At 35.9% G+C, this 25,313-nt stretch overlaps 1 protein-coding gene across 1 annotated transcript in view; it reads right to left on the bottom strand.

Annotated features, from left to right (window-relative positions):
- The window catches only part of CRPPA (CDP-L-ribitol pyrophosphorylase A), a 306,180-nt gene that overhangs the window by 155,134 nt on the left and 125,733 nt on the right, over positions 1-25,313 (bottom strand). Inside the window, exon 6 of the mRNA XM_004743402.3 lies at positions 16,199-16,296. Coding sequence (XP_004743459.1) covers positions 16,199-16,296 — 98 coding nt within the window. The remainder of the gene's footprint in view (positions 1-16,198; positions 16,297-25,313) is intronic.

Consider the following 25,313-nt stretch of genomic DNA (forward strand, 5'->3'; position numbering starts at 1 on the left):
AAAAGCAGTAATATTCTAGCAACTTTAAGGCTTTAATATTGTCATTCTTTTTATAAGGGAAATACCAGAATTTATTTTTAGCAAGTGTTTTAATATTTTTATACCACTAATATGTCAGGTGTATATTTTCAAAATGAGTAAAAAGAGGAGGTATATATTAAAACCAGATTTGCAGCTCAGTAAGCTCTGTACCTTGCTTTTCCATTTTATTTCATTTTAAATTAGGTATGAAATACACCTTCAGAAACCATAATCAGCTACAATTATGTATAAGCAGATTAGTGAATTTACATGCTCTTCTATCACAGAGGAACTCTCCACTTGATTAACTTTTAGGGAATACTTAATACCATTCCAACACTTGTACAATCCAAATGGTACCATTGTAATTTTTCATATCCTACATAGTAAAGCCAAAAATTTTTCATTATTGTATTTTTCTCTCTACTGGGATGTGTAATTCCCATATTTATGTAGAAAATAAAATTTCTGTCTCATACAACTTTTCATTATAAGTTGCAGAAGTACAACTACTGAATATACATTATTTAGTGTCTAGGTCCAAAATGCTTTTATAATATTAAAGATAAATTACTTTTTAGGCAAAAGTAACTAAAACATGATCGTGTGACTTATTTCAGAAGGGTGTGAACACACGTACACTTCAGGAGATTTTTTAAGCCATATAGGCCCAGATAATAAAGAAAGGTAGATTCGTATCTTGACGTAGAATCCTATTTTCTACTGTAAAAAACAAACCTTAAAGTGTTGCTTATGGACCTATTTCTTCACCCCACTTCTGAGGCGCCTCTGCACATCTCATTTCCTCATCACTCACTTTCTCTGTCTCTCTTCTTTCCTGTCAGAAGGCCACTGGACACCAACTTCAACTTCATCACTGCTGCTGACTCCAGTTCATCTCACCTCTCCAACATCTGCTCTTTGGCCTTCCCTTCCCTCCTTTTGTGAAAATAGTTGTCTTCTGACTGGGCAATCAATTAGAATTTCTTGGGTGTACATTATGTTCTAAACTCCTCTCAACAGCTCACGTGATTGATGGATGCCCAGCGGCTACCTCTTTATCTCTAGAAATGTATTTGGCTGACGTCCAGGTGGAGAAGTTTTCCCGAAGCTTGCTTGTTCATCATCCTATCACCATTAACCACAACTATGTATCTGGTTCTCACCATATACACAGCTTTGTGCAAGGATCAGTGATAAAAGAAATGGTGAAAGAGACGGGTATAAGAATGTAACAATAAAAGACAGAACATGCACAGTGACATACCACTACTGATGAGTAGTTTAAGAAGTCCAAGAACGAGAAAAATGGGGACAACTTCATGAAAAGACTTACATTAAACTGAGCCTCAAATGAAATCTGAAGCTGACTAGTAGGGATGGCAATACAATTAAACAGAATGCTGAGTGAAAAGGACAGAAAATGACAGAATTTCAAGGCATGAGCAAGATAATATGTTTCACTACAATGGAAAGAACATAAGGAGTAAAGGTTCAGTACCAACTGTGAAAGAGATCAAATAACTGGTCAAGTTGTATCGACTTTAACTCGCAGGCAATGAACAGTCACTGAAAGGATATAATATCCATCCAAGAGAAAAAGAGATTTGAACTTAAGCAGGCAAGTACTTCCAGGCTTTGGAAACAAGATGCCATAGATAATTTATTAGGACCACAAGCTCAAATGGATATATTTGGTTCATTTTCCCTCGAACAACAAAAACCCCAGAGCCATTATTTAACTAAAGCCACCAGAACAATAGAATAAACTACTTCATGGTATTACAAAGTAGACCTATACTGCAAGCAAATAGTTGAAATGAAATTAATCTCTAAGCTCATTAGGGGAGACACAGTAATTCAAAGTATAAAATGACTTTTTAAAAACATGTATCCTATATTTGGAACCAAAAAAAATCAAAGTGAAGTGAAATCACAATAAATAAGCTCTAAAATTTGATCTCACTTAAAATAGCCTAAGAAAACTAGTAAGTACATATTCATCAATATCAACGGATGAAGTATAGAAGCTATAACTTACACTCCAAACAGTCTTTTCCAAACATTATTTTCAGATTTTTATAAAGACTTTCCTTCTAAACATGTTTACCATGTATGTATGTAAAATCAATTTCCCAAATTAGAAGAGTTGATTTTTAACCAATATATGCCCCAAAGTAAATGTTGGGTATTGTTTTGATTTGTTTTTAACTCAGCATAACAGTTGTCTAGAACTTATGAGCAATGACCTCATTCTTAAGTGGACAAGGATGCAGAAAAGCATTTTCCCAAATTAACCATCTGGTTCCTTGAGAAAGGGTAATATTTCATTATGTGCCTGTGACTCAAAAACATACACAAAGACAAAAGACATAGATATGCATATAAAGTACACAAAGTGGTATTTAAGGAGGATTATACTTACTCCCTCATTAATAATGACTCTAAAACTATGACAAGCAGTTGCAATTATAAACTGCTAATTTTATTCAATACAGAGTGAATATAATTAATACCATCCCAAGCAACTAGGTGGTCCAATAATTTCGAACATTTTTTTTTTTTTTACCTCTGGAAATCTGATCAGGAAATCTGGCTAACATCCCAAATAAACTCAAACAAAGTAATTGGATGGTCTTCAACTAGTTTCTGTAGTCTTGTATATATACCAAAACCACATACTCTAACTGAATTAATTGTGTCAGTATTGTTCAGTCAGAGGTCCCACAATAGTGTTTACAGTGTTATTTCACTGTACTTCACAGTGTTCGTCTTCAAAAAATGAACAAATCCTTTATCTTTAAACAAAATATTGTGTTATATGTCAAAATCAGCATAAAATAACCCCACTTTCAATGAGTCTTACCATGTTGCAATGACTTAATCTGTTGTTTCTTTAATTTCTGCCCTTCTAATTCATTTGCTATTTTTGATGTTGGTTAAACTAGTATGCCATACACTGAGTCTAGTTAGGTCTGTAAGAAAAAGCACAGATCCATAAACTTGAGGGCACTAGGCAAAATAAAACTAGGTATCACAGACAGCCTCAACAAAACCAAAGGATGCCTTAGACCCAGGAAAACAAATGAGTCTCAGTTGTACTCTGCTAGTTATTGGTGGTTGCACAGAACAGTAATTAAATTATGTGCTCCAGGAAACAGGAAGGAGTGGATAAGCAAATACAAGCAAATCTCCTATAGATCCTGTTTGTTCCAAATATAAGATAAGGACCTTTTTTTAAGAACCTCATTTCTTTTCTTATATGAATGAAAAATGGGTTGAAAAGACCTGGGCTTGTAGGGGTAAATATGATGTAAGAAAACATGAAATACTACATGTCATCTTCTAAAGAATTTTACTTTAAGAAGCAATAGTCAATATAATCTTCTTACAGATATAACTGGTTTATGTCATTTCCAGCTCAAGTTTTCCAACAGTTCATTTTGCTCTTAGGACAAAACGTCAGTAACAACAGCAGCAGCACTGGCGGTGGTGGTAACCTTCACAGAGCCTGTCCCTACATGCCAACTCTGACCTCCACTTGAACCTTACAAGTCTTCTTTCAGCCCACTCAGCAAACTCTCTGAATGCCTTTCACACACTCTTTCTCCTGGATTTCTTTTAGCTAACTCCTGATCGCACTTACAGGTTTAACTAAATGTTCCATCTGCCAAGAGATTCTAGCTCACCGCCCTCCTCCTGCAATCTAAATGATTCTCTTGGGCTCTCTCTCACATTAGCATACTTCACTTTTTGCTTAGAATAGTTATCACCATTAGTAACTAAACATTTTTTTGTATTCATTTTCTTTTTTTTTTCTAATGTATATTTTATTTATTTATCTGACAGACAGAGATCACAAGTAGGCAGAGAGGCAGGCAGAGAGAGAGGGGGGGGGGATGCAGACTCCCTGCTGAGCAGAGAGCCCGATGTGGGGCTCGATCCCAGAGCCCTGGGACCATGACCCGAGCCAAAGGCAGAGGCTCTATCTAACCCACTGAGCCACCCAGGCGCCCCTGTATTCATTTTCTATGTTATCCCTAACTCAACAGTATGTCCTTGAAGGAACCATACTTGTTTAGTTCAACTCCCTATATCCAGTGACTAAATTTTAACAGGCATGTATTATTTGGTAAGTAAATTAGGGAATTAAGGAATAATGAAGAATGACCACATTCTTATTAATCCCTTACTTATCAATCCTTTACTACTCAGCACAGTATGTATCATAAACTATTTTTCAACATTTGTTGAGTGAGAAAACAATGATAACGGACTCTTCCACTACTATCTCATGTACATCTGGAGAGCTCTAGATCTAAAGTAGGTGGAAATAATTCAAACTCCTTAAGAAATCCAAGAAATATAACAATCCTGATAATAAAGCGTTGAAATTCAAGTATGAGTGAAATGTTCATGTGTATGGAGGGTGGGAAGGGTGTCCTTACTTAGTTCCTTATTTTATTTTTTAAACCAATCCCTTTCATGTATTATTTGTATATCATTTTAGAATTTAGATATATAGTTCACCTCCTAACGTAGGTTTCAAAAATTTTGGACAAATAATTTTAACACACAGACCCAATCTCTTCCTTTAATATCAATGAGAATCATTTTTTCTTTTCATGCCAATGAGACAATCCTCCCACTGTGTACCGAGCAGATCGACACCCCACTGATCTGCCCAATAGTTTCCTTGATCTCAACACTGATGACTTCAGCTTTTTTTCTACATTCTTTTCAGAATGAGACAAAAGCACTCTGGGAGATAAAGATATTAGAAAATGGGGTGCTTTGTGTTTGCCTGTAAGTTATGGGCTGAACAATGACACAAGATAAATTTTCCCTTATAGGAGAGACAAATATATAAAACTAAGCTATTCCTTATAAGGGGTCTTCTTCCTGCTGTTAGGAATAAACCCTGTTAAGCATCTGGGATTTTTTAGTTCTTATATTTTACCTTTCTTATTTTACCTTTCTTAGAAGAATATTTAGTAGAAATAATAATAAATGAATTTAAAGGATTAAGGTACATAGCATAGTCTTTGGCACATAAAAGGCACTCTAATTCTTAGTGTTGTGGCTGATTGAGAAAAAACATTTTGTGAAGTCCTTCTGTGGTTTAATGGTTTTTAGGCAAATATAGAAGCCAGGAGAGACTTAGCAGTTAATGAATGACATCCCCTTCCAAATCAACCAAGATCCTCTAAGTTTACAGGACACACAAAACTCTTCTTTATAAGTTCTATAGTAACTTTTAGTTTAACAAAAGTCCAAAATATCTCCTCAAAGGAGTAAATTACAATTAAGAGGGCTTGAGAAATACCTGTTGTTTAAGATTTATTTAATTATTTTAGGGGTGCCTGGGTGGCTCAGTGGGTTAAAGCCTCTGCCTTCGGCTTGAGTCATAGTCCCTCGGTCCTGGGATCGAGCCCCACACCGGGCTCTCTGCTCAGCGTGGAGCCTGCTTCCTCCTCTCTCCCTGCCTGCCTCTCTGCCTACTTGTGATCTCTGTCTGTCAAAAAATAAGTAAAATCTTTTTAAAAAATGAATAAAAAAAGATTTATTTAAGTATTTTAAATATTTTAGAGTGAGTGAGTGTACCCACAGAGCAGAAGGAGAGGGAGAGAGAATCTCGAGCAAACTCCATGCTGAGCATGGAGCTCAAAGCAGGACTCAATCTCACCACCCATGAATCATGATCTGAGCGAAACCAAGATTCCCACACTTAACAGACTGCCACCTAAGCACCCCATTGGTGGTACTTCTTTCTTTTGAACATCCACGTGCATCTTGGCTTTATTAAATGAATGAAATCCCTAACTCCAAATCAAGCCTAATTTTTTAAAGTTCTAAAGTTATCATGTATACTTATGGATCAATTAAATACTAGAAATTTGGAGATAAACTTAAGTGCTTAGAAATTAGAAATAACAAGCAGAGCACACATAACGAATAAAGGGAAGAAGATTCTGGGAAGAGTTGCTTTAATTTTCAAGTCTCTACAGATCTCTCCATAAAAATAAACAGTACAAGAAGAAACTTCAAAATGCAAAACCTGTAGTTATTATTTACCACAAAACCAGTATTAGTGGGTAGGGATAAACGGCCAGCAACTGTAAAGACCCCCACCAAAGAGGAGGGGGAAAGAAGGAGTCCAAAGAAAGTAATACAAAACCATCATCAGGTACTCTCTGGATAGCTTACCAGGCCATTCTGGAAAGAACAGAAAAACTCAAAAGAGGCCATCTAATCTCCAGTTCAAAGTTGAAAACAAAGGAGCCACATGAAGGTTCTCACTCTGTTGGAGATTACTGGGAGTCTGAGCCCAAACTAAGAAAGCACTTTATGAGTCAAAGCATCATCCCAAAATGTCTAAATTGACAGAGATGTACTAGAAGTCAAAGAGAAGGTCCAAGTTAAGAAGAAAGGTAAGAGAGATGGAAGTTCATCAAGAGCCTGGCCAAACAACTTGATCCAAACAACTCATCTTTTCCTGAACAAGTGAATAAGCATTGAGATATAAAATTTATTCTGACCCATCCTTTCCTCCTAAAAGTAGATAAAAATATTTCTTACTTAAAAAGTGGCAAGTAGAGAGGACCTCAAATCTCGTAAGAAATAAAATAGAGCAGCTGGGTGGCTTAGTCAGTTAAGCATCTGACTCTCAAATTCTGCTTAACTCATGACCTCTGGGTTTGAGGGTTGTGAGACTGAGCCCCACATCAGGCTTAGTACTGGCCCTGGGGTCTGCTTAAGATTCTCTCTTCCCCTATGCCCCTCCCTCCAGCTCTTGCATGCTTGCATTTTCTATCAAATGAATGAATGAATGAGGCGTCAAATAATGTCCCTACAGGCAATACACACACATCAGAAATACATTCACCAAACAAGTGAAAGCCACAACCCAACACTTATTAAGCTAAAACAAAATGAACAAACTACAGAAGTCAGAATTGGAATAAATCAGAAACAAGGTAATTAGAACAAGAAACTTGGAAAATAAGAAAATACTGTTTCAGAAATGAAGGGTAAGTTAGGAAGAAGATAGAAGAAAGTATCACAGCTAACACCTCAGGAGAACTATAAAATTTAAAGTATGAAAAGCTTAAGCTAAAAATATTTTTAAAAACCAATATAGCTATCTTTATAGCTATAAAGATAGGCAAATAAATAAGAATGTAAAAAAAAAGAAAACTAAAGTAACAGAATGAAAAAAAATAATAAAATAATAATGCCATCACAATTTCATGAAATAAAAAGACAAGAAATTTTACTGTAAAAGAACACATTGTATACATAGTAATATTAACCCAAAAGGGCCAACAGTAAGAAAATTCTAGTAAGACTGGACTTCAAAGAAAAAATATTTCACTGGGCATCCAGGCAGAGACCAGATTTTAACCACACTTGATCCAAACAACTCATGATAGAAGACAATGCAGAACCATATTTAAGATGCTCAGGGAGAAAGTTTTGAACCAATGTTTTCATTAAGCCAAAATCAACTTGTACATTTTTAACCACAGAATAATTTTATTCACATGCAAGAACTTGGAATACTGTGTCAAGGAACCCTCCCTAAGAAATCTCCTGGAGCATAGTTTCAGAGAACCAAAATAATCTGCGAAGTACCAACATTAAGTCTTCTTAAAAATAAACATTTACAGTATGACTGTGTGGCTCAGTGGGTTAAGCTTCTACCTTTGGGTCAGGTCATGATCTCAGGGTCCTGGGATCGAGCCCCACATGGGGCTCTCTGCTCAGCGGGGAGCCTGCTTCCCTCTCTCTCTCTCTGCCTGCCTCTCTGCCTACTTGTGATCTCTCCTCCCTATCAAATAAATAAATAAAATCTTTTTGAAAATAAAAAAGGCTTGCTGTCATTTTACAAGTGTCACTTGGTAGTTAATTAAAAGACATCAATTCAAATTGGATACTGAAAGCAGAGGTAGCAAGAAGATGACACTAGTTATTTTCCTTGCTGCCCAGGAGATCGATTAGACAAGAGCCAAAAGAATTTAAATTAATGTTAATAAAAGACAAAGGTATTTCACAGGAATACGTATATAAAGGTAGTCATCAAAGGAGAACGGAGGAAAATCTTTGTAAATGCAAAAAAAAATACACATTATACAGAAACTCATAAACAGTATAAGAAAAAACCATAAAACTTAAAAAACTGATTACCCAGAGAAGAGGAAAGCAACAGGGTACAGAAGACAGTGACAAAACTTAGACTTCTTTGAGTATAATTTGCTTTATATATTTGATTTTGATAAAAGTTCATGTAAAATTATAAAATAAATTTCTTTTAAAAAAGCAATGTCTGAAAATAAGCCAAATAATTTAGTGTATCCAGATAGCATCATAACCAATTAGAAGTACTATTTCGAATTGACTGGAAAACACATTAATTTGATTGTACATCCTAACCAGAATATACCCTCAAGACAGTGGAGGAAAAATACCTTACATTATTCTCAGGAATCAATTAGCATGAAATAAATCAAATGTGTTATGTTGAAATTATGTAAAACACTAAATTTTACCACTAGACAAAATGACAGAGATAAAACACACTTTTAAAAAAAAGTCTGCATTCCCAATTCTAATTTCAGTTGGAAACATCAGTAAGAATTAAGGATGTGTTTTATTATTGTTAAAATGTCTATAAGGCCTAGAGCAATCTATACTTTTAATGCCATTCTGATAAAAATTCCACGGGTATTTTTCAAAAAGCTGGAGCAAATAATCTTAAAATTTGTATGGAATCAGAAGAGACCCCAAATTGCTATGGAAATGTTGAAAAAGAAAAACAAAACAGGCGGCATCACGTTGCCTGATTTCAAGCTTTACTACAAAGCTGTGTTCACCAAGACAGCATGGTACTGGCATAAACACAGACACATAGATGAGTGGAACAGAGTAGAGAACCCAGATATGGACCCTCAACTCTATGGACAAATAATCTTTGGCAAAACAGGAAAAAATATACAGTGGAAAAAAGACAGTCTCTTCAATAAATTGTACTGGGAATATTGGACAGCTACAGGTAGAAGAATGAAACTTGACCATTCTCTTACACCATACACAAAGATAAACTCAAAATGGATAAAAGACCTCAACATGAGACAGGAATCCATCAGAATCCTAGAGGAGAACATAGGCAGTAATCTCTTCGATATTAGCTCAGGTCATGATCTCAGGGTCCTGGGATTGAGTCCCACATCAGGCTCTCTGCTCAGCGGGAGCCTGCTTCCCTCTCACTCTCTCTGCCTACTTGTGATCTCTCTCTGTCAAATAAATAAATAAAATCTTTAAAATAAAATTTAAAAAAAGAAATCAAAAATAGAGTTTCCCTATGACCCTGCAATTGCACTACTGGGTATTTACCCCAAAGATACAGATGTAGTGTCAAGAAGGGCCATCTGTACCCCAATGTTATGGAGTATTATACCTCCATCAGAAAGGATGAATACCCAACTTTTGTATCAACATGGATGGGTCTGGAAGAGATTATGCTGAGTGAAATAAGTCAAGCAAAGAGAGTCAATTATCGAATGGTTTCACTTATTTGTGGAGCATAAGAAATAACACGGAGGACAAGGGGAGATGGAGAGGAGAAGGGAGTTGAGGGAAATTGGAGGGGGAGATGAACCATGAGAGACTATGGACTGTGAAAAACAATCTGAGGGTTCTGAAGGGGCGGGGGGTAGTTAGGCCAGCCTGGTGGTGGGTATTGTAGAGGGCACGTATTACATGGAGCACTGGGTGTGGTGCATAAACAATGAATTTCAGTACACTGAAAAGTAATAAAAAAATAAAAAATTTATTTAAAAAAAAAGAACCCCCCCAAAAGGATGTGTTTTATTTTTACCAATGACAGAAACTGTTTTTTTACCTCTATTCAACAAAATAAAACCTAGAAACAATAACCAATTTAGTAGCAGCCAGCTAGAGAATTGGTTGATTTAAGGTTTGGTCAGGAAATCAGTCTAGAGGTCATTGTGAATCTAGAACACAAGGTCAGACCAGAAAGTGGGAAAGTTATCAAAATATTAGCATAATGAGAAAAGGACTAAAGCTAACTTGAAGAGGCTTCTAATGAATGGCCAAAACTGGACTATTTGAGCACTAGTAAAATTGTAACTGCTATGGACGGAATCACATCAAATTATTTTAAAATCACGACTCTGTATAATCTTTAAGAATAAAAACCCCAATGATACCCTCAAGAGCAGAAGTCACAATTCCACTTTCTTGAATTTTACTTCATATCATTTTGCATGCTTTAATAATAATGATTCTAGGCACTAATGTCTGCATACACCAAAGAAATTCAAAAGACCAAACTTAATGTACTTTCTTGGGAGAAGCATACATCACCACCTTTGAAAAAATTTATTTTTTGCCAAAGAAAAACTTTAATCCAAATCCAAACAAACCTCTAGACATTACTATAATTTCCAGAATATACAAATGACAGACAGACATGTTAAGTGACACCATGCAGTTGCAATCAGTAAAGCCCATAATGTGGGCATTTCTAAAAGACAATCTACTCTATTAAAAAAGAAAAGAAAAGAAAAGAAATAGAGATAAAAGCTATAGATTACAAGAAAGTTAAGAGACATACAAATCAATGGTTATTTGTGGACAAATTTATTGATTGATTGATTGATTGATTGAGAGATAACCAGCAGGGGGAGAAGCAGCCGTGGAAGCAGAGAGCCTGATACAGGGCTTGATCTCAGGGCTCTGAGATCATGCTTTATGTCAAAGGCAGATGCTTAGCTAACAGAGCCATCTAGGTACACAGTTTGTGGACAATTTTGAAAGAGAATGAAAGATACACTGAAAGATACAATTATTCCAAAAAATGGGAAACAAAAAGGATAAAATATATAGCACAATTGGAGAAAAGTGAACAATTGCTGGACATTTGAAGATATTAAGGCATGAGTATAGATATTTTAGAGTGTAATTATGATTACAGTTTAAAAGATGAAATCTTTTTTGTACATATACATACTGAGACATTTACAGATGAAAAGACAGGATAGCTGAAATTTTAATCAGCATAATTGGGGGGTGGTAAATGAGTAAAGAGAAAACAAGATTGGTCATGCGTTGGTAATTGTTGAAGCTAAGTAATAAGTACATGAGAATTCATACTAATGGTCTCTCTTTTTAAGTATGTAATTAAAAATTTCCATCATCATAAGTGACACCTGGTGGTTCAGTAGGTTGGGCATCCATCTCTTAATTTTGACTCCAATCATGATCTTAGGGTTATCAGGTCAAGCCCTATGTTAGGCTCTATGCTCGAGGAGCTCATCCTTGAGCTTCTTGGTATTTCCCCTTGGTCACCTCACCCCGAGATCACATGTGCTCTCTCTAAAATAAATAAATCTTTAAAACAAACCAACAAACAAGAAGGGTGACAGAGGGAGGGAGTGGCAAAGGAAAAGGAAAAAAATATAGAAAGGAAGCCTAGCAGAGGCTCAGCAACGATTTCTGAAGCTGTGAACAGTATGTGTAGACTATTATCTCTTTTCTGGGTTCGTTTCTTCTAAAATTAAGTCAATATTTAGTATGTTTTATCAGATCACACAATAGGGCACCTAGGGTTATATTATTGAATGATCAACATAAAAATCTAAACAAAGTAGTCATTGACTATTTTCCCTATTGGAATTTGAAAATTTGTTAGGCTGGTTTATATTGGATAGAACTATAATTAATTCAGGAGATTAAACTCACTCCTTGTTTAGCATATGTCCTTAGGCTGCTGGTTTTGGCTAGTCAGCTCCATTTGTTGGTCACTGATTTGAAAACTATTCAGATGTTTCTGATCAACTTTGGTCTTTGTCATATAGAATATCTGATAAACTCAATTTCTAAGGACTAGTTTTCATATCAAACAGATTGGGTTTCCATTTACTTAACTAAGGAATTATAGTTTGGTTTGGTTAATGATTTCTAATAAATAAGACTCAGACTTAAATACAGTATTATGTCACATGTACAGGAGGCTATGATGTCCACAGTAGTGGGTATTTTCTTTTCTAACTTAGGAACAAATTTATGTTTGTGGCAGACAACTTCTAAAAGAGATCCACAAACAATTCCCCCATCTCTCAATATTTAAAATCTCACAGAATCCCCTCCTCTTGAGTTTGGGTTGGATACATTGACTTGCTTTGAATGAAGACAATAGGACACAAGTGACGGGGTGTTACTTATAAAATCAAGTTAGGAGGGGCGCATGGGTGGCTGGCTCAGTGGGTTAAAGTCTCTGCCTTCAGCTCAGGTCATGATCCCAGGGTCCTGGGATCGAGCCCCGCATCGGGCTCTCTGCTCAGCAGGGAGCCTGCTTACTCCTCTCTCTCTGCCTGCTTCTCTGCCTACTTGTGATCTCTGTCTGTCAAATAAATAAATAAAATCTTAAAAAAAAAAAAAATTCTCTCAAAAAAAAAGAAAAAAATCAAGTTAGGAAAAGACCATGCCTTCAATCCTGAATAACATGCTGTGAGGCAGCTCTGTGGGTAAGGCCACACGGCAAGGGATTGAGGTCTGCCAACAACTACTTGCATAAGCTTGGGAGCAGATCCATTTGGACATGGATGGTTCAGGTGAGATTACAGCCTCAGCCTGCAGAGGACAGCTTGATGACAATCAAATTAAAGACCCTGAACCAAGGCCAATTGGCTGTGCTGTGCCTAGACTTAGGTCTCACAAAACCTGTTCTGGAATTTTATTTGCTTCATGGGTGAAACAGAGAATGGGTGAAAGATTACACCAGATTTAAGGGACTAGGCAAAACATACACATGCCAGAGGCTGAAACCTTAGCAGATGGAGGACAACTGCTTTGAACAAGAATTTGTGAAATATTAATTATCTCTAACATGGAAGTTTAAGGGTCTAAGGAACTTCTAATTGAATTTACAGATCTGAAACACAGGCTGGTGAATAATTAAACACAGGGCTAGAGAATGATTTTATCTCTAGTCAGCAGACAATATATGGACCCATCATCATGGTTTTACAGAGAAAACCACTCACCTGTATAGGAAAACCTAAAATTTATGAACAGGATCCTATGAACAAAACTAAGACGAAGCCACAAACAAAAAAGGAGGTTCAGAAAGACAATATGTTATAAAAATGGGATGAGATTCCTTCTGGAAGAAAGTATTAGACAAGAGGGTCAAGTGCTGCATTACATCAAGGTAAGGACTGATCAATGTCTTGTGGACTGCCCAAAGGGTCACTGAGGATCGTGCTGAGAGTAACTCCTGCGGAAGGTGGGACTGGAAATCAGGCTAGAGTAAAATAAGGAATGAGAGATTAAATTATTCTAATTAAGGATGGCTTCAGGGTAACCTGACTTAAGAGGATTTTTTGTTTTGTTTAATTTCAGTTAGTGGAAGGAACTTGAATATGCAGGGATATTGATGGCAATAGGATAAGCAGAGGGAGGGGAACCAGAGCTCTGAAGAGGAAACAGTCTTAGTAAGATTGCTACTGATGTAGGACTCTTCAGAGTTTTAGAGTCAAGAAGACAGGGATGTTGCTCTGTGGGAGTGCATAATTATGCTCTGAAGTTGGAGACAAGATCATGTCTAACAATAGCAGTGAAGATAGTAGGATTGGACCAGCATTCCTGGACAGAAAGGGGATTTTGCCCCATCCAGGCCATATTTACTAATAGCTGGAGATGTTTTACTTGCTACAACGAGGGGCATCTGGTGAATATAGGCCAAGGATGCTGCTAAACAGTGTGCAAGGCAGAAGTCAGGGTCTCACAACAAAGAATTATCTAGCTCAAAATACCAACAGTGAGGTTAAGAAAACCTGAGCAAAGTTCAGGAGGTTTAAAATATTCACAGAGGAAATGGGCAGTTGAATATGCAATCATAGTATACTTGCTTTAAAATATTCTGTGCCCCCTGGAGAATGGAAACCAGTATTTTTTAATGGTAACAATCTGCTCTGTATTATAATTTTCTCTAGCAGTATAAAGTTTAAGTTAAGGCTTAAAGAAGTTAAAAGTTAGACTAATAGATGAAGTTTTAACCAAGGAGGTACATTTGAAGGACAAGGGAATTGAGGATATTGGTAGAAGATCTATGATCCACTGAAGTGCTAGAACATGACAACTAAACTAGGCAAGGAAGGGTATAAAACAAAATGTAGCCAAAAGAAAGGGAGAAGATGGTGAACTCGAGTTTCCTTTAAAATTCAAATATGAGGGACGCCTGGGTGGCTCAGTTGGTTAAGTGGCTACCTTCGCCTCAGGTCATGATCCCAGTGTCCTGGGGATCGAGTCCCATATCGGGCTCCTTGCTCGGCAGGGAGCCTGCTTCTCCCTCTGCCTCTAGCCTGCCACTCTGTCTGCTTGTGCTTGCGCTCTGTATCTCTCTCTAACAAAAAAAAATAATAATAATAATAATAAAATAAAATAAAATTCAAATATGAGCAGGGGCAAGTTAGCAAAAGATATGGAATGACAAAACATTCTAGTAAGAAGTTTAGAAATAGCCTTAGTATTTACTTTGTCAACACTGTTAAGATGATGGCAATATGCAGACTGGACCCAATGGGTAGGAAGATGAAGATCTCTGGAAATGAAAAAGGTAAGGACAAAAAAAGGAAAAAGAGGTCAGAGTGATGAATAAATCACACCAGGCCAATCATGTACTACTGTGTGTATCCCTAAATACACACAGTATTTAGTATTAAATTAGTGTTTCATCACTAAACAGATACAGAAAAAGAAGCAAAAGAAAGTGAATACTATGATAATTGTAATCAAAAGGACTTCTTGCAGGGTCCAATACCAGAAAGATCAATAAAGGAATTAGTCACACAGAATACAATAGTTGGATGCTCAAAAAGAGTTTAAAAACCCAACGCTCTCAACTTCGGAGTGACTGATATCCAGAGCTCCAGTGATATTCTTTCACGGTCCCATCTCAGTGACTTCTGCATTGACTGGATAAAGAATAAAAGAGATTACCCAAAGGTAAAAGATTATTTTTGAGGCAGAAAGAGTGCTTCAGTGGGTCAAACAGTGGAAAGTTACCGACAGTAAAATATTCTGCAAGATGCAGCTGTGCAACTAGGGAATGGAATTTAAGAATAGATTCTTAACAGGTGAACTTGAGGAAGAAAGCAGAGAGCATAAGATGCTAAAATTTCCAAGGATGAAGGGAAAATGTCCAAAAAGTCAATGGATAGAAGCAATAAAGAAGAGTAGATTGTAGTATAACATTTGTACCTAGGAAACACTGGATATGGTGATCATTTTCTTTCAGCTTTGAGTTGTTGCTCCAAGTGCTACTGGTAGAATTTGTACCAAGTGCCATTAATACCACCTGGAGGACCTTGTTAAAAATTTGGATTCTATCTCTTCTCAGCCTTTTGGCTAATATCAAGTGTAAAAATTTGGATTCCAGAACTAATCCCAAACTACTGTTCACTAAATTTTTATATATTCCAGGGATCTATGTGCTTTACAGTTCGTATATCTAAATCAGGACTACAGTTTGGAAACTAATAGGATTCATTACTTAAAACACATCTGTCTCATCATCAAAAGTTTAATTATTACAGTTTCATCTTCACCAGAAATTTACTACAAGCCAGATGCTTTCTGAAGTACTTGAAGTTTTATTCAAATTAAAACTTTAAATTCAAACTTTATAGTTATTTAAAAATTAGGCAGTAAAAAAGCTGCCATCTGAGCACAGACAGTACTAACAGAGCCCATTCCCTTTCTAACTGCACTATCATGATAAAATTAACTAAAATGAACTTTTTCCTTTGGCTTTTAAGTAGAATTTGTGTACACTGTTGAAAGGTTGTCACTTGTTCATCATAAGACCTGATAGATGGTTACATATTTTAAGAGAAACAGGGAAATGACTTAAATAAAATCATTTTGTCCAACAAAACAGTTCAAGACAAAAAGTTGTCAATGAAGTAAATAGACCAAGCCATTAGTGGTAAAAGTTACAAATAATTCCTACAGACTTCCTCACACTTATTACTCCTTCTTCCATTTCCTTAGCCCGATTATGAATTCAACTAAGAAGTTCATCAGCTCAAAAATGGGGAATAAAGGGAACTCAACTTTTTGATGTCATGAAACTCAACTTTTGAATACTTACATTTAATTCATTTTTTAGTATTTCTTCAAGATGATGGCCTACATGATTCTCATCTTCTTTTGTGTCCATAATTATGCAAATGTGTTGTGAAATTCTTTCTGAGATTTAAAAAAATATATATTAAGTTTCAAACAGAAAATGGAACAAAGTGCTAGTATACTAAAATCAAGGCTTAACTGCTATTCGTAACTGTCTAACTATGAAGGTTTTACCTTCATGCCAGTGAAATCACTTGGAGTTTGCACTGCTAAGTCCTTGACCCATTACCACCCATCAATAAAGTTATGTATTCAACTTCATGTAGGTAGCTAACCAGAAAGTTGTGTGAGCCACAGAAATAAGCCATCTTAGTATGCATTTGGAAAGGACTAACTGGAAGTGATGGCCATTTGACTTAACAATTCAATCCTCCTACATTTATTGGAGTCTTCTAGGAATCCAATAAAAACCCATCTCAGATCCCCTTGCCTGGCTAGACAATAGCTGCTGTGTTCAGCTCACTGTGCCACCTAGCGCCCTGGGTGAGTACTGCAATTTCCTTAGCATTCCTCTCAATTTGGTAAACATAATTAAGTTCCTGCCCGTTTAAGTGTTACCACAAGTAAAAAGAGCTAAACCAATTTTCTTCAAATTTGTTAGACCTCTTTGACATGATCTGATTCAAAAACATATGACCTAATAATATTCACCTTTGTTAACCCTGCATGCAAACTCTCAAAAGATATGTAGCCTTCATCTATAGTAGACAGATCTAAAAGGCTAAGAAATTGCTATATTGCTGACAGTGAAGAAGATGCTGCATGGGGGCACCTGGGTGGCTCAGTGGGTTAAAGCCTCTGCCTTTGGCTCAGGTCATGATCTCAGGGTCCTAGGATAGAGCCGCGCTTCGGGCTCTCTGCTCAGCGGAGAGCATGCATCCCCCCTCTCTGTCTCTGCCTGCCTCCTTGTCTATTTGCGATCCCCCTCTCTCTCTATCAAATAAATAAATAAAATCTTAAAAAAAGAAAAAAAAGCAAGTCATATCTATAAGAAGATGCTGCGTGGTATTAAATGAAGAATAAAGAAAAAAGGCTGAATTTTAAATAAGAAACCCATCTGATTAACATTTAAACCAGCCGCTTCTTCATGGACAGGGTTATATAATTTGGTGTATATAAACATTGATATAGTGATAGTTTATCATTTCTCTAACAAAGCTGGGGAGAATAGACCTTTTTATTTTTTTATTTTTTTTTAAAGATTTTATTTATTTATTTGACAGAGAGAGATCACAAGTAGGCAGAGAGGCAGGCAGAGAGAGAGAGAGAGAGAGGAGGAAGCAGGCTCTCTGCTGAGCAGAGAGCCCGATGCGGGACTCGATCCCAGGACCCTGAGATCATGACCTGAGCCGAAGGCAGCGGCTTAACCCACTGAGCCACTCAGGCGCCCAACCTTTTTAAATATTAACAATCTCACCAATTAATAGTACTCCTACTATTATTTCTTCCCACTTATCAAGAATATTTTATGGTGCTGGAGCTAGCTATATGTTTGATCAATACCAATCTTCATGATGACACTTTACTTCCTAAAGCCATGTAAGAGAGTCCAGGAACTTGACTTCACAGAAAGAATTTTTTTCATGATCACTCTTGCCAAGGCTTTATCAATTCTATTAACATTTTCAAAGAAAAGCTTTGATGATTCTCTTGTATGTTTATTTTCTAGTTCTTAAATTTCTACTATCCATTATTTTCTTCCTTCTACTATCTTTGGATTTCATTTGCTGTTTTCTTGAAAAAGGTGCTTAAATTGTTTACTTCCAGCTTTTCCTTTATTATCCGATTACATATAAAGCCTCAAATTTTCCTCTAATTCACAGCCTCAGCTTTATTTCACATATTGTGATATTTTCATTCAGTTTAAATTATTTCTTTTTCCATTTAAAAGATTTCATTCACTTTTTCTCTCATTTAACATTTTGTAATTTCTACTGTAATTTCTCATTTGTTATTTCTCATGAAGTTTCATGAATTACATAGCATATTTTTATTTTTGTGTTTGTTGTACAACAAATTACCATAAATTTAGCAAACACCCTCTAACTAAATCCCAATTCTGTTGGCTAAACAAGAAAGAGAAAACATGGATAGACATGATAAAGCAAAGGGGACAATCTATAAACAATGGGTGAACTGGCCTATCTAGGTGAAAGACAAATGCAAGTTAAGTGTACTATTCTTTCATCTTTTGTTTCAAAGTATACTAAAATAAAAAATATTTTGCCCTCCAAAACAAATAAAGCATAAAAAAGAATGTATATGTATTATATGTATATGTACATGTGTATATGTATGTGTCACACACATGCACATGCATATAGTAGGAGACCTTAAAACTCATCTTTTAAAAAACATTTTAACAACGGGATGTGGTGGGTATATTAATCTTACTGTGTTAATCACTTCACTATACATACTTATTTCAAATCATCCTGTTTCATGATGTTATGTGTCAATTATATCTCAGTGAAACTGGATAAAAAATAATTTCACCACTCAATTCAGGGAAGACCAACTGAAAAAACCTAAAAACCTAGATTTAAGGCAATGTAAAAATAAGTAAGGTAAATCTCTTATCGTGGTGATTTCTACACTGTCTGCCAATGTCTTGTAATTCCCAGTTATTTGTACTCCACAGTAGTCTGTGCCAGACTTGTTATTTTCTTTACAGTGTTCACTGTCCCTACTGAGATGTCCTTTCCTCTAGTAATATAAAATCCTTGACCTATCCAGTACCATTCACATTCTACACACTAGGTTGAATCTTCACCAGTTCCCAAATTCAACGGTTCTCAACACCAGTTGCCCATCAGAAACAACTCCTGAGTTGTGAGAAAGAAGTTTTGTTAGTCAATTGCCTTTGAGATTTCTAGTGTCAAACTTTTTAAAGAACCCAAATCCACCCAATTCCTACTCTGACCTGCATGGCTCACTGGAGTTCACAATTTAACCATTTCTTGCCCAATGTTATAAAGGCAATATAAGAAAAAATATGCAATGTTCATCACTTACAGATACAAGGCAATTCTTCAGCATTCAATAAAATAATATTTGTTAAATTATTAAGCCATATGCAATTTTTAAAATGCTATAGGAATCCAATTCAATATCCAAAAAATTCTGTAAATAGCATATTCATATTTTAACAATATTTTGATGTATGATTATATTCACATATTCATAGAAAACTTAATTTCTATGTAGAGCCGAACTTTCTACAAAGAATTTATAAATATAAAAGAAATGAGGGAAACATTGAATAAAGGACCCAATCTTATGAGATTGTGATAATATTTAGGATGAGTTAATATACCTAAAGTTACATAGAGTGCCTACTCCAAGTAAATCCTTAATAAGTGTTCACATAATAAATGTTATTACAATCACATGGATTCAACAAAAATTAAAAATTAAAATTCTTTTTGTCGACTAAAGATATGACTCATCTCTCATTTCAATTGTTCCCTGTGTTCTTAATTATCTCAGTGTTTGTTTGAAGAAAAAGAGAGGGGGGACTCCTGGGTGGCTCAGTCCCTTAAGCATTGGACCCTTCCTTTCAGCTCATGTCATGAGTTCACTGTCCTGGGATCCAGCCCCCAGTCCTCTAGCACTCTGCTCAGTGGGGAGTCTGCTTCTCCCACTTCTCCTGCTCCTCTCCCATGCTCACACTCATGCATACAAGTGTGCACTCTCTCTCTCTTTCAAACAGTAAAATCGTTTTTTAAAAAACACATTTGTAGAATTTAAAAAACAACTCAGAGGATCATAGGGAAGAGAGGAAAAAATGAAACAAGGTGAAATCAGAGGGGGAGATAAACAGTAAGAGACTCTTAATCAGGAAACAAACTGGGGGTTGCTAGAGGGGAGGGGGCTGGAGTAACTGGGTAGAGGGCAGGTGATATACTGAGCACCTGGTATTATATAAGACTGATGAATCACTTATCTCTACCTCTGAAACCAATAATATATTTTAAAAATCCATCTCAATTTTGTCCCACTAATACCTCTCAAGTTTTAATATTTACCCTAAATGCAGTATTTATATATAACAACGAAATACACAACTTGAGTAACAGTCCTATGTTTTCATCCCTGAACTTGAAACTAAAATGGATACCTACTGATCATTCACATATGAGTTTACCCATTAGATCAAGGGTGAAGCATCTCTCTCATGTGATGTCTACTAATAATCCCACAAACATACATAGACAACCCTAATTGGGAATGTTACTGTACTTAAGATCTTCACCAACAACAGATAACAGCAGAGACTATGCTTGTACAAAGCAAGTGGAGACTCAAAATTGAAAAGAATGTAGCTAGAGAAGCAGGGCTCAAATAAATTCAAACTCCTTTAGTTCCACACTTATTCTAATATCCCCCAACTGAGAGAGGAAAAAATATATAATATTTCAAATTCATTTTTTCATGAAGCACAAAACTTTCCAAATATGATTAATATTTATTATTTCTCAAAGCAAAGAATTTAACAACTTCCTTGAGGTTAATAATGAAATCAAAAAAACCAGGAGTCTTTAGAAATGTTACTCTGTTTTTCTAACTGTTAGTAAACCGCTTCTTAGAAATTGTTCCAGGTTAAAATAAACACAACAATAGCATGGGGGAGGACCATAAAATCGTTCTGCTTCCCGGAATCATAAAAACTCTATTACAAGAATCCAATCTTTGTTCTTGCCCCTCAAAAAGATACAAAGATAAATTAGAAAAATGCTGGAATTAAATTCAGATCATACCTGACCTGTCAACCTTATTGCCAATATAATATACTCACTGCACTCTTTTATACAGTATCTTCTTAAAATCTTCCTAAAAGGATGGTTTAAATGAGGCAAATGAGGTATTTCAATACCTGAACCTGAGGGTAATTTTCCTTCAAAAAATCTTTTTTTTAAACACATACTTGCATTTATTGAAAACTATTTACAGACAGTATCCAGGTATCACACAACTCAATGTGACTTAATAGAAAATTCCAATGGAACATGACCTGTAGTCTACAGGTTAGTATTAAAAAGCTGTAAGCATTAATTAATAAACCCAAGTTTTTCAGTTATTATGCCATCCCCATGTGTGAGAACTTTTAAAGGGTTAAGATATACATATAATTGTCAATAGTAATTATGCTAAAAATAAGGTACTCTTTGATTTTACTTTATTGACTATACTGGTTAATTTTATATGTCAACTTGACTGAGTAATGGGGTGTTCAACTATTTAGTCAAACATAATGTGGGTGTTTCTGTGAGGGTATTTTTAGATGGTTTACATTTAAACTGGTAAAGTAAGCAAAGCTGATTGCGCTCCCTAATGTGAATGGGCCTCATCCAATTAGTTGAAGATCTGAATAGAACAAAGATTTTGCCTGCCAGGTGTAAGAGAGGAACTTCCTGCTTAATCATATTAGAACCCAAATACTGGCTTTTCCTGGTTCTACAGTGGCCTGCCAGCCTTATAGCTTAAACTGTAACACTGGCTTTGTAGATTTTGAACTTGTCAACATAATTTACAGTGCCCACACCCACTATGTATAACAAATCTAGGCAATGAATATCAATGGCTGCTATCATCAGAAAATAAAAGATAGCTAGACATTTGGTATCTCCTAATTAAAAACTCATACCACCTCTAGTCTTACTAAGGAGATGAAACTAAATCTGATTAAGCTTCTAGAGCCAGCTGTCACTTTGTAGAAGACCAAAAAAAAAAAAAGTGTAATTGCTCCATGCAAGAATATACTCCTCAAAATTCAAAATAGGACAAAAATCTACAGATCAAACAGGTTGGGTTCAGCAAAAGACAAAGCATAAGCAAAATAAAAGGAATAAAAGGATGGGGAAACTGTAGAGTAAGTGAGACTTACCAGGTCTTTGAAACACGCACACACAGACACACACACACCAAAACCATAGTGTCTAGAAATGTAAATCTGAGTGATAAAGCTCGGAAGAAGTAAGAAAATTGCTGTAAAATCTTGATAGCTACTACTTTTGAAGAGGGAACAGGTTTTAACTGGATAAAATTGAAAGAAAAAGCCTCTGGTATGAGTGGCAAAGTTTTATTCATGATCTGTGTGATACTACACAGATAAGCACATTACTCTTTAAGCTACAGATCTGGCTTGGATTTTTGTTGTCTGTGGTTTGACAGCAAAACGTTTTAAAAAACAGAAGTAGAAAAATATTTATGTAAACACACCAGTCCTTTTGTCTATAGTTTTACTCATTCAGGAAGTATCTTTCTATAAGATCAAGGGACAAGATAAAGGTCTTCAGTATATCACATAACGATACCTAACAAACTGTTAAAACAATAGGTAAACTTTTAAACATTTAAATTAAGAGGAAGGCGATGGGTGCCTAGCTGGCTTAGTCAGTAGAGCATCTGACCTTTGATGCAGGGAGTTGTATTCAAGTCCCCTGGTGGGTGTGGAGTCTACTTAAAAAAAATAATAATAATAAAATAAGAATAATTTTAAAAAATAGTAAATTAAGTAAAAAGCTAAAAGTATCGATAACAAGAACATTATTTTTATTCACAGGGTGCTAAGCATTACAAATTCAACTTACCACAGAGTCCTTTAAATTCTAGTTCATAAAAGTGCTGTTACTAATAAATAAATGATATTAGCACCCTTTCAGTAAGAAAAATTAAGCACCAGAGTAACTCAGCCAAACACTGGATGATTTCTCACTGGGTAATTCACAAATATTATGTAAAATGTTATAATAAATGTACATTCTAACCAAAATCTTACGATGCAGGCAGAATTATCATGTGCTCCTTACAGGTAAAGATTTAAATGGTTTGCCTGGGATTATATTCAGCTAACAAACTGAAGAGTCAAGATTCAAACCAGGCACTCTGGTCTAGAATGAAAACCTCAAACATTTCACATGCTGATAGAACCTATAAGCAAAATAAGTAATTTCCAAATTCAGGAGTTTTCCCACTTTTTTAACTGGAGCCACATATGTCAAATGGTAGTCTCATACATTCATGGAATAAACAAGATTCTCTGCAGTTTCTAGCAAATCCTTCTCTTCCAAATGCTAAGGCCTAAGAGGTTTTAATGAAAAATGACATTATAGTAGGGGAAAATATAGTCTTTTCTTCATTGCTTTTAATTTAGTACCTGGCAAACTTCCAACACTTACTTTATTTCATTAATTAAAAGCCCCATGTCTCCGCTGTGTAACTTCCTGAAATTTAAATAACATCTTAGAAATGCTACCCTTCAGGGCCAAATGAAGATATACTGATCTCTAACTTTCTCTGCATGGGTATGCACTACAATTACCTCTGTGTCATTTCCCTAAGTTTAACACATTATGAATTTGTGTAACCACCACATCAGCATACCAAGCTGTTCAATCCCTCATGTCATCTCTGTATTCACCCCGCTACAAGGTGGGCACACTCTGATTTTTGTTGTTTCTATAGTTCATTCTCTTTCAGACTATTGCACATGGAATCACTCAAAATGTAACCTTTTGAGAATATCATCCAGCACTGGGTAGAATTACTCTGAGATTTAAATTATTTGACATATTGACAGTTTGTATCATTTCTGAGTTGTACTCCATTATACGGATGTACCACATTTTATCAATTCATCCAAAGGAGAACATTTTGACTGCTAAATACTTTTGAAGATTATGAACAGAACTGCCATAAAACATTCATAGTTTTCTATGTGGGTGTAAGGTTTCCTTTCTCTAGGGTAAATGCACTGGAAAAGGATTCTGGCTCATATGGTAAATGTACACTTTTCTCTTTAAGAACTCTCAAACAGCATTCCAGCTTGGCTGTACCATTTTACCTTACCACCAGCAATGCATGACATTGGAGCACTATTCTCTTTCCCCCCAACCTCTGGCTTCTGTAGCTCAGACTGAAAATTTTCCAATGATCTATGTTACCTTTTCTAGAACTTTCTCTGATATCTCTATTCTGTTATTAAGCCATTTGGTAAGTTTTTCACTTTGGTTGATGTATTTTTCAGTTCTAGAATTTCTATTTGGCTTTTCTTTAGATTTTCTATGCCTTTCTTTCAAGAGAATTTCCCCTTATTTGCACCATCTTTATAATCAGGACTTTAAAATATTTGCCAGGTAATTCCCAACATTGGTGTCATCTCAGCATGAGCTTCTAAATGGTTCTCTCCCAATTTAAGTTTCTATTTTCATAGTTCTTTTTATTCCCACTCATCTTGGATTATATCCTGAATATCTAGGTAATATTCTCTTGCATAAGTCTCTCCTGTACACTCCATCTCTCTAGTGTACCCCTTTTCAGCACTTCTACCAGAGAGCTTGGACTTTATCCCACTTTGCACACCTCCCACGACTATACACAGAAGCGAAGTTAAGCAAAAGAAAGACAGCAAGAACAGCAACAGTGTTCACCCCACCTCTTCAAGCCACAGCAATCCTGATGCTAGAACAATGTCACTTCTCTCAGAATTTTATAAATCTCTGGGCATCCATTGTTGCCACTGTCAGTGCCACTGCAGCCACAGGTTTGCTTGGGGAGATAATCATTAGAGGAGGGAGGCGGGGGGAGGTAATCTTCACTATTGGAACATTAGGAGATCCCTTCTTGCCTATGTAGCCAGAGTCAGGGGGCTTCTCTTGGAGCTCTGCCTACTCCAATGCTCACTTGGCAGCTTTGGGCCACACTGGATCCAAGTCAGGATATAGCAGAGGAACAAAATGATAATATTCACTGATCATTACACAGTACTGGAAAGTTGGGTATTATTCACTGTTCTACCTGCTATTACTTTATTTATAACCTCAAATACCTAAATACCTATTCTATTTACTCTGCTCATGTTCATTCAGTGGGAGAATAAGGGTATTCTTGTTCCACCTTACCCAGAACCAGAATCCTATGTCTTTTTACACAAGAACAATTATAATAAAATTCTATGCCGTAATATAGAACTCAATTGATTTTTTATGAAAGTTTCTAAACTTTTAGAGGCACCTGGATGGTGCACTTGGTTAAGTGTCTATCTCAGTTTCAGCTCAGTTCATGATCTCAGGGTC

The sequence above is a fragment of the Mustela putorius genome, unplaced genomic scaffold (genome assembly GCF_011764305.1).
Source record: "Mustela putorius furo isolate JIRA1106 unplaced genomic scaffold, ASM1176430v1.1 tig00003845_pilon_pilon_pilon, whole genome shotgun sequence".
Taxonomy (NCBI): domain Eukaryota; kingdom Metazoa; phylum Chordata; class Mammalia; order Carnivora; family Mustelidae; genus Mustela; species Mustela putorius.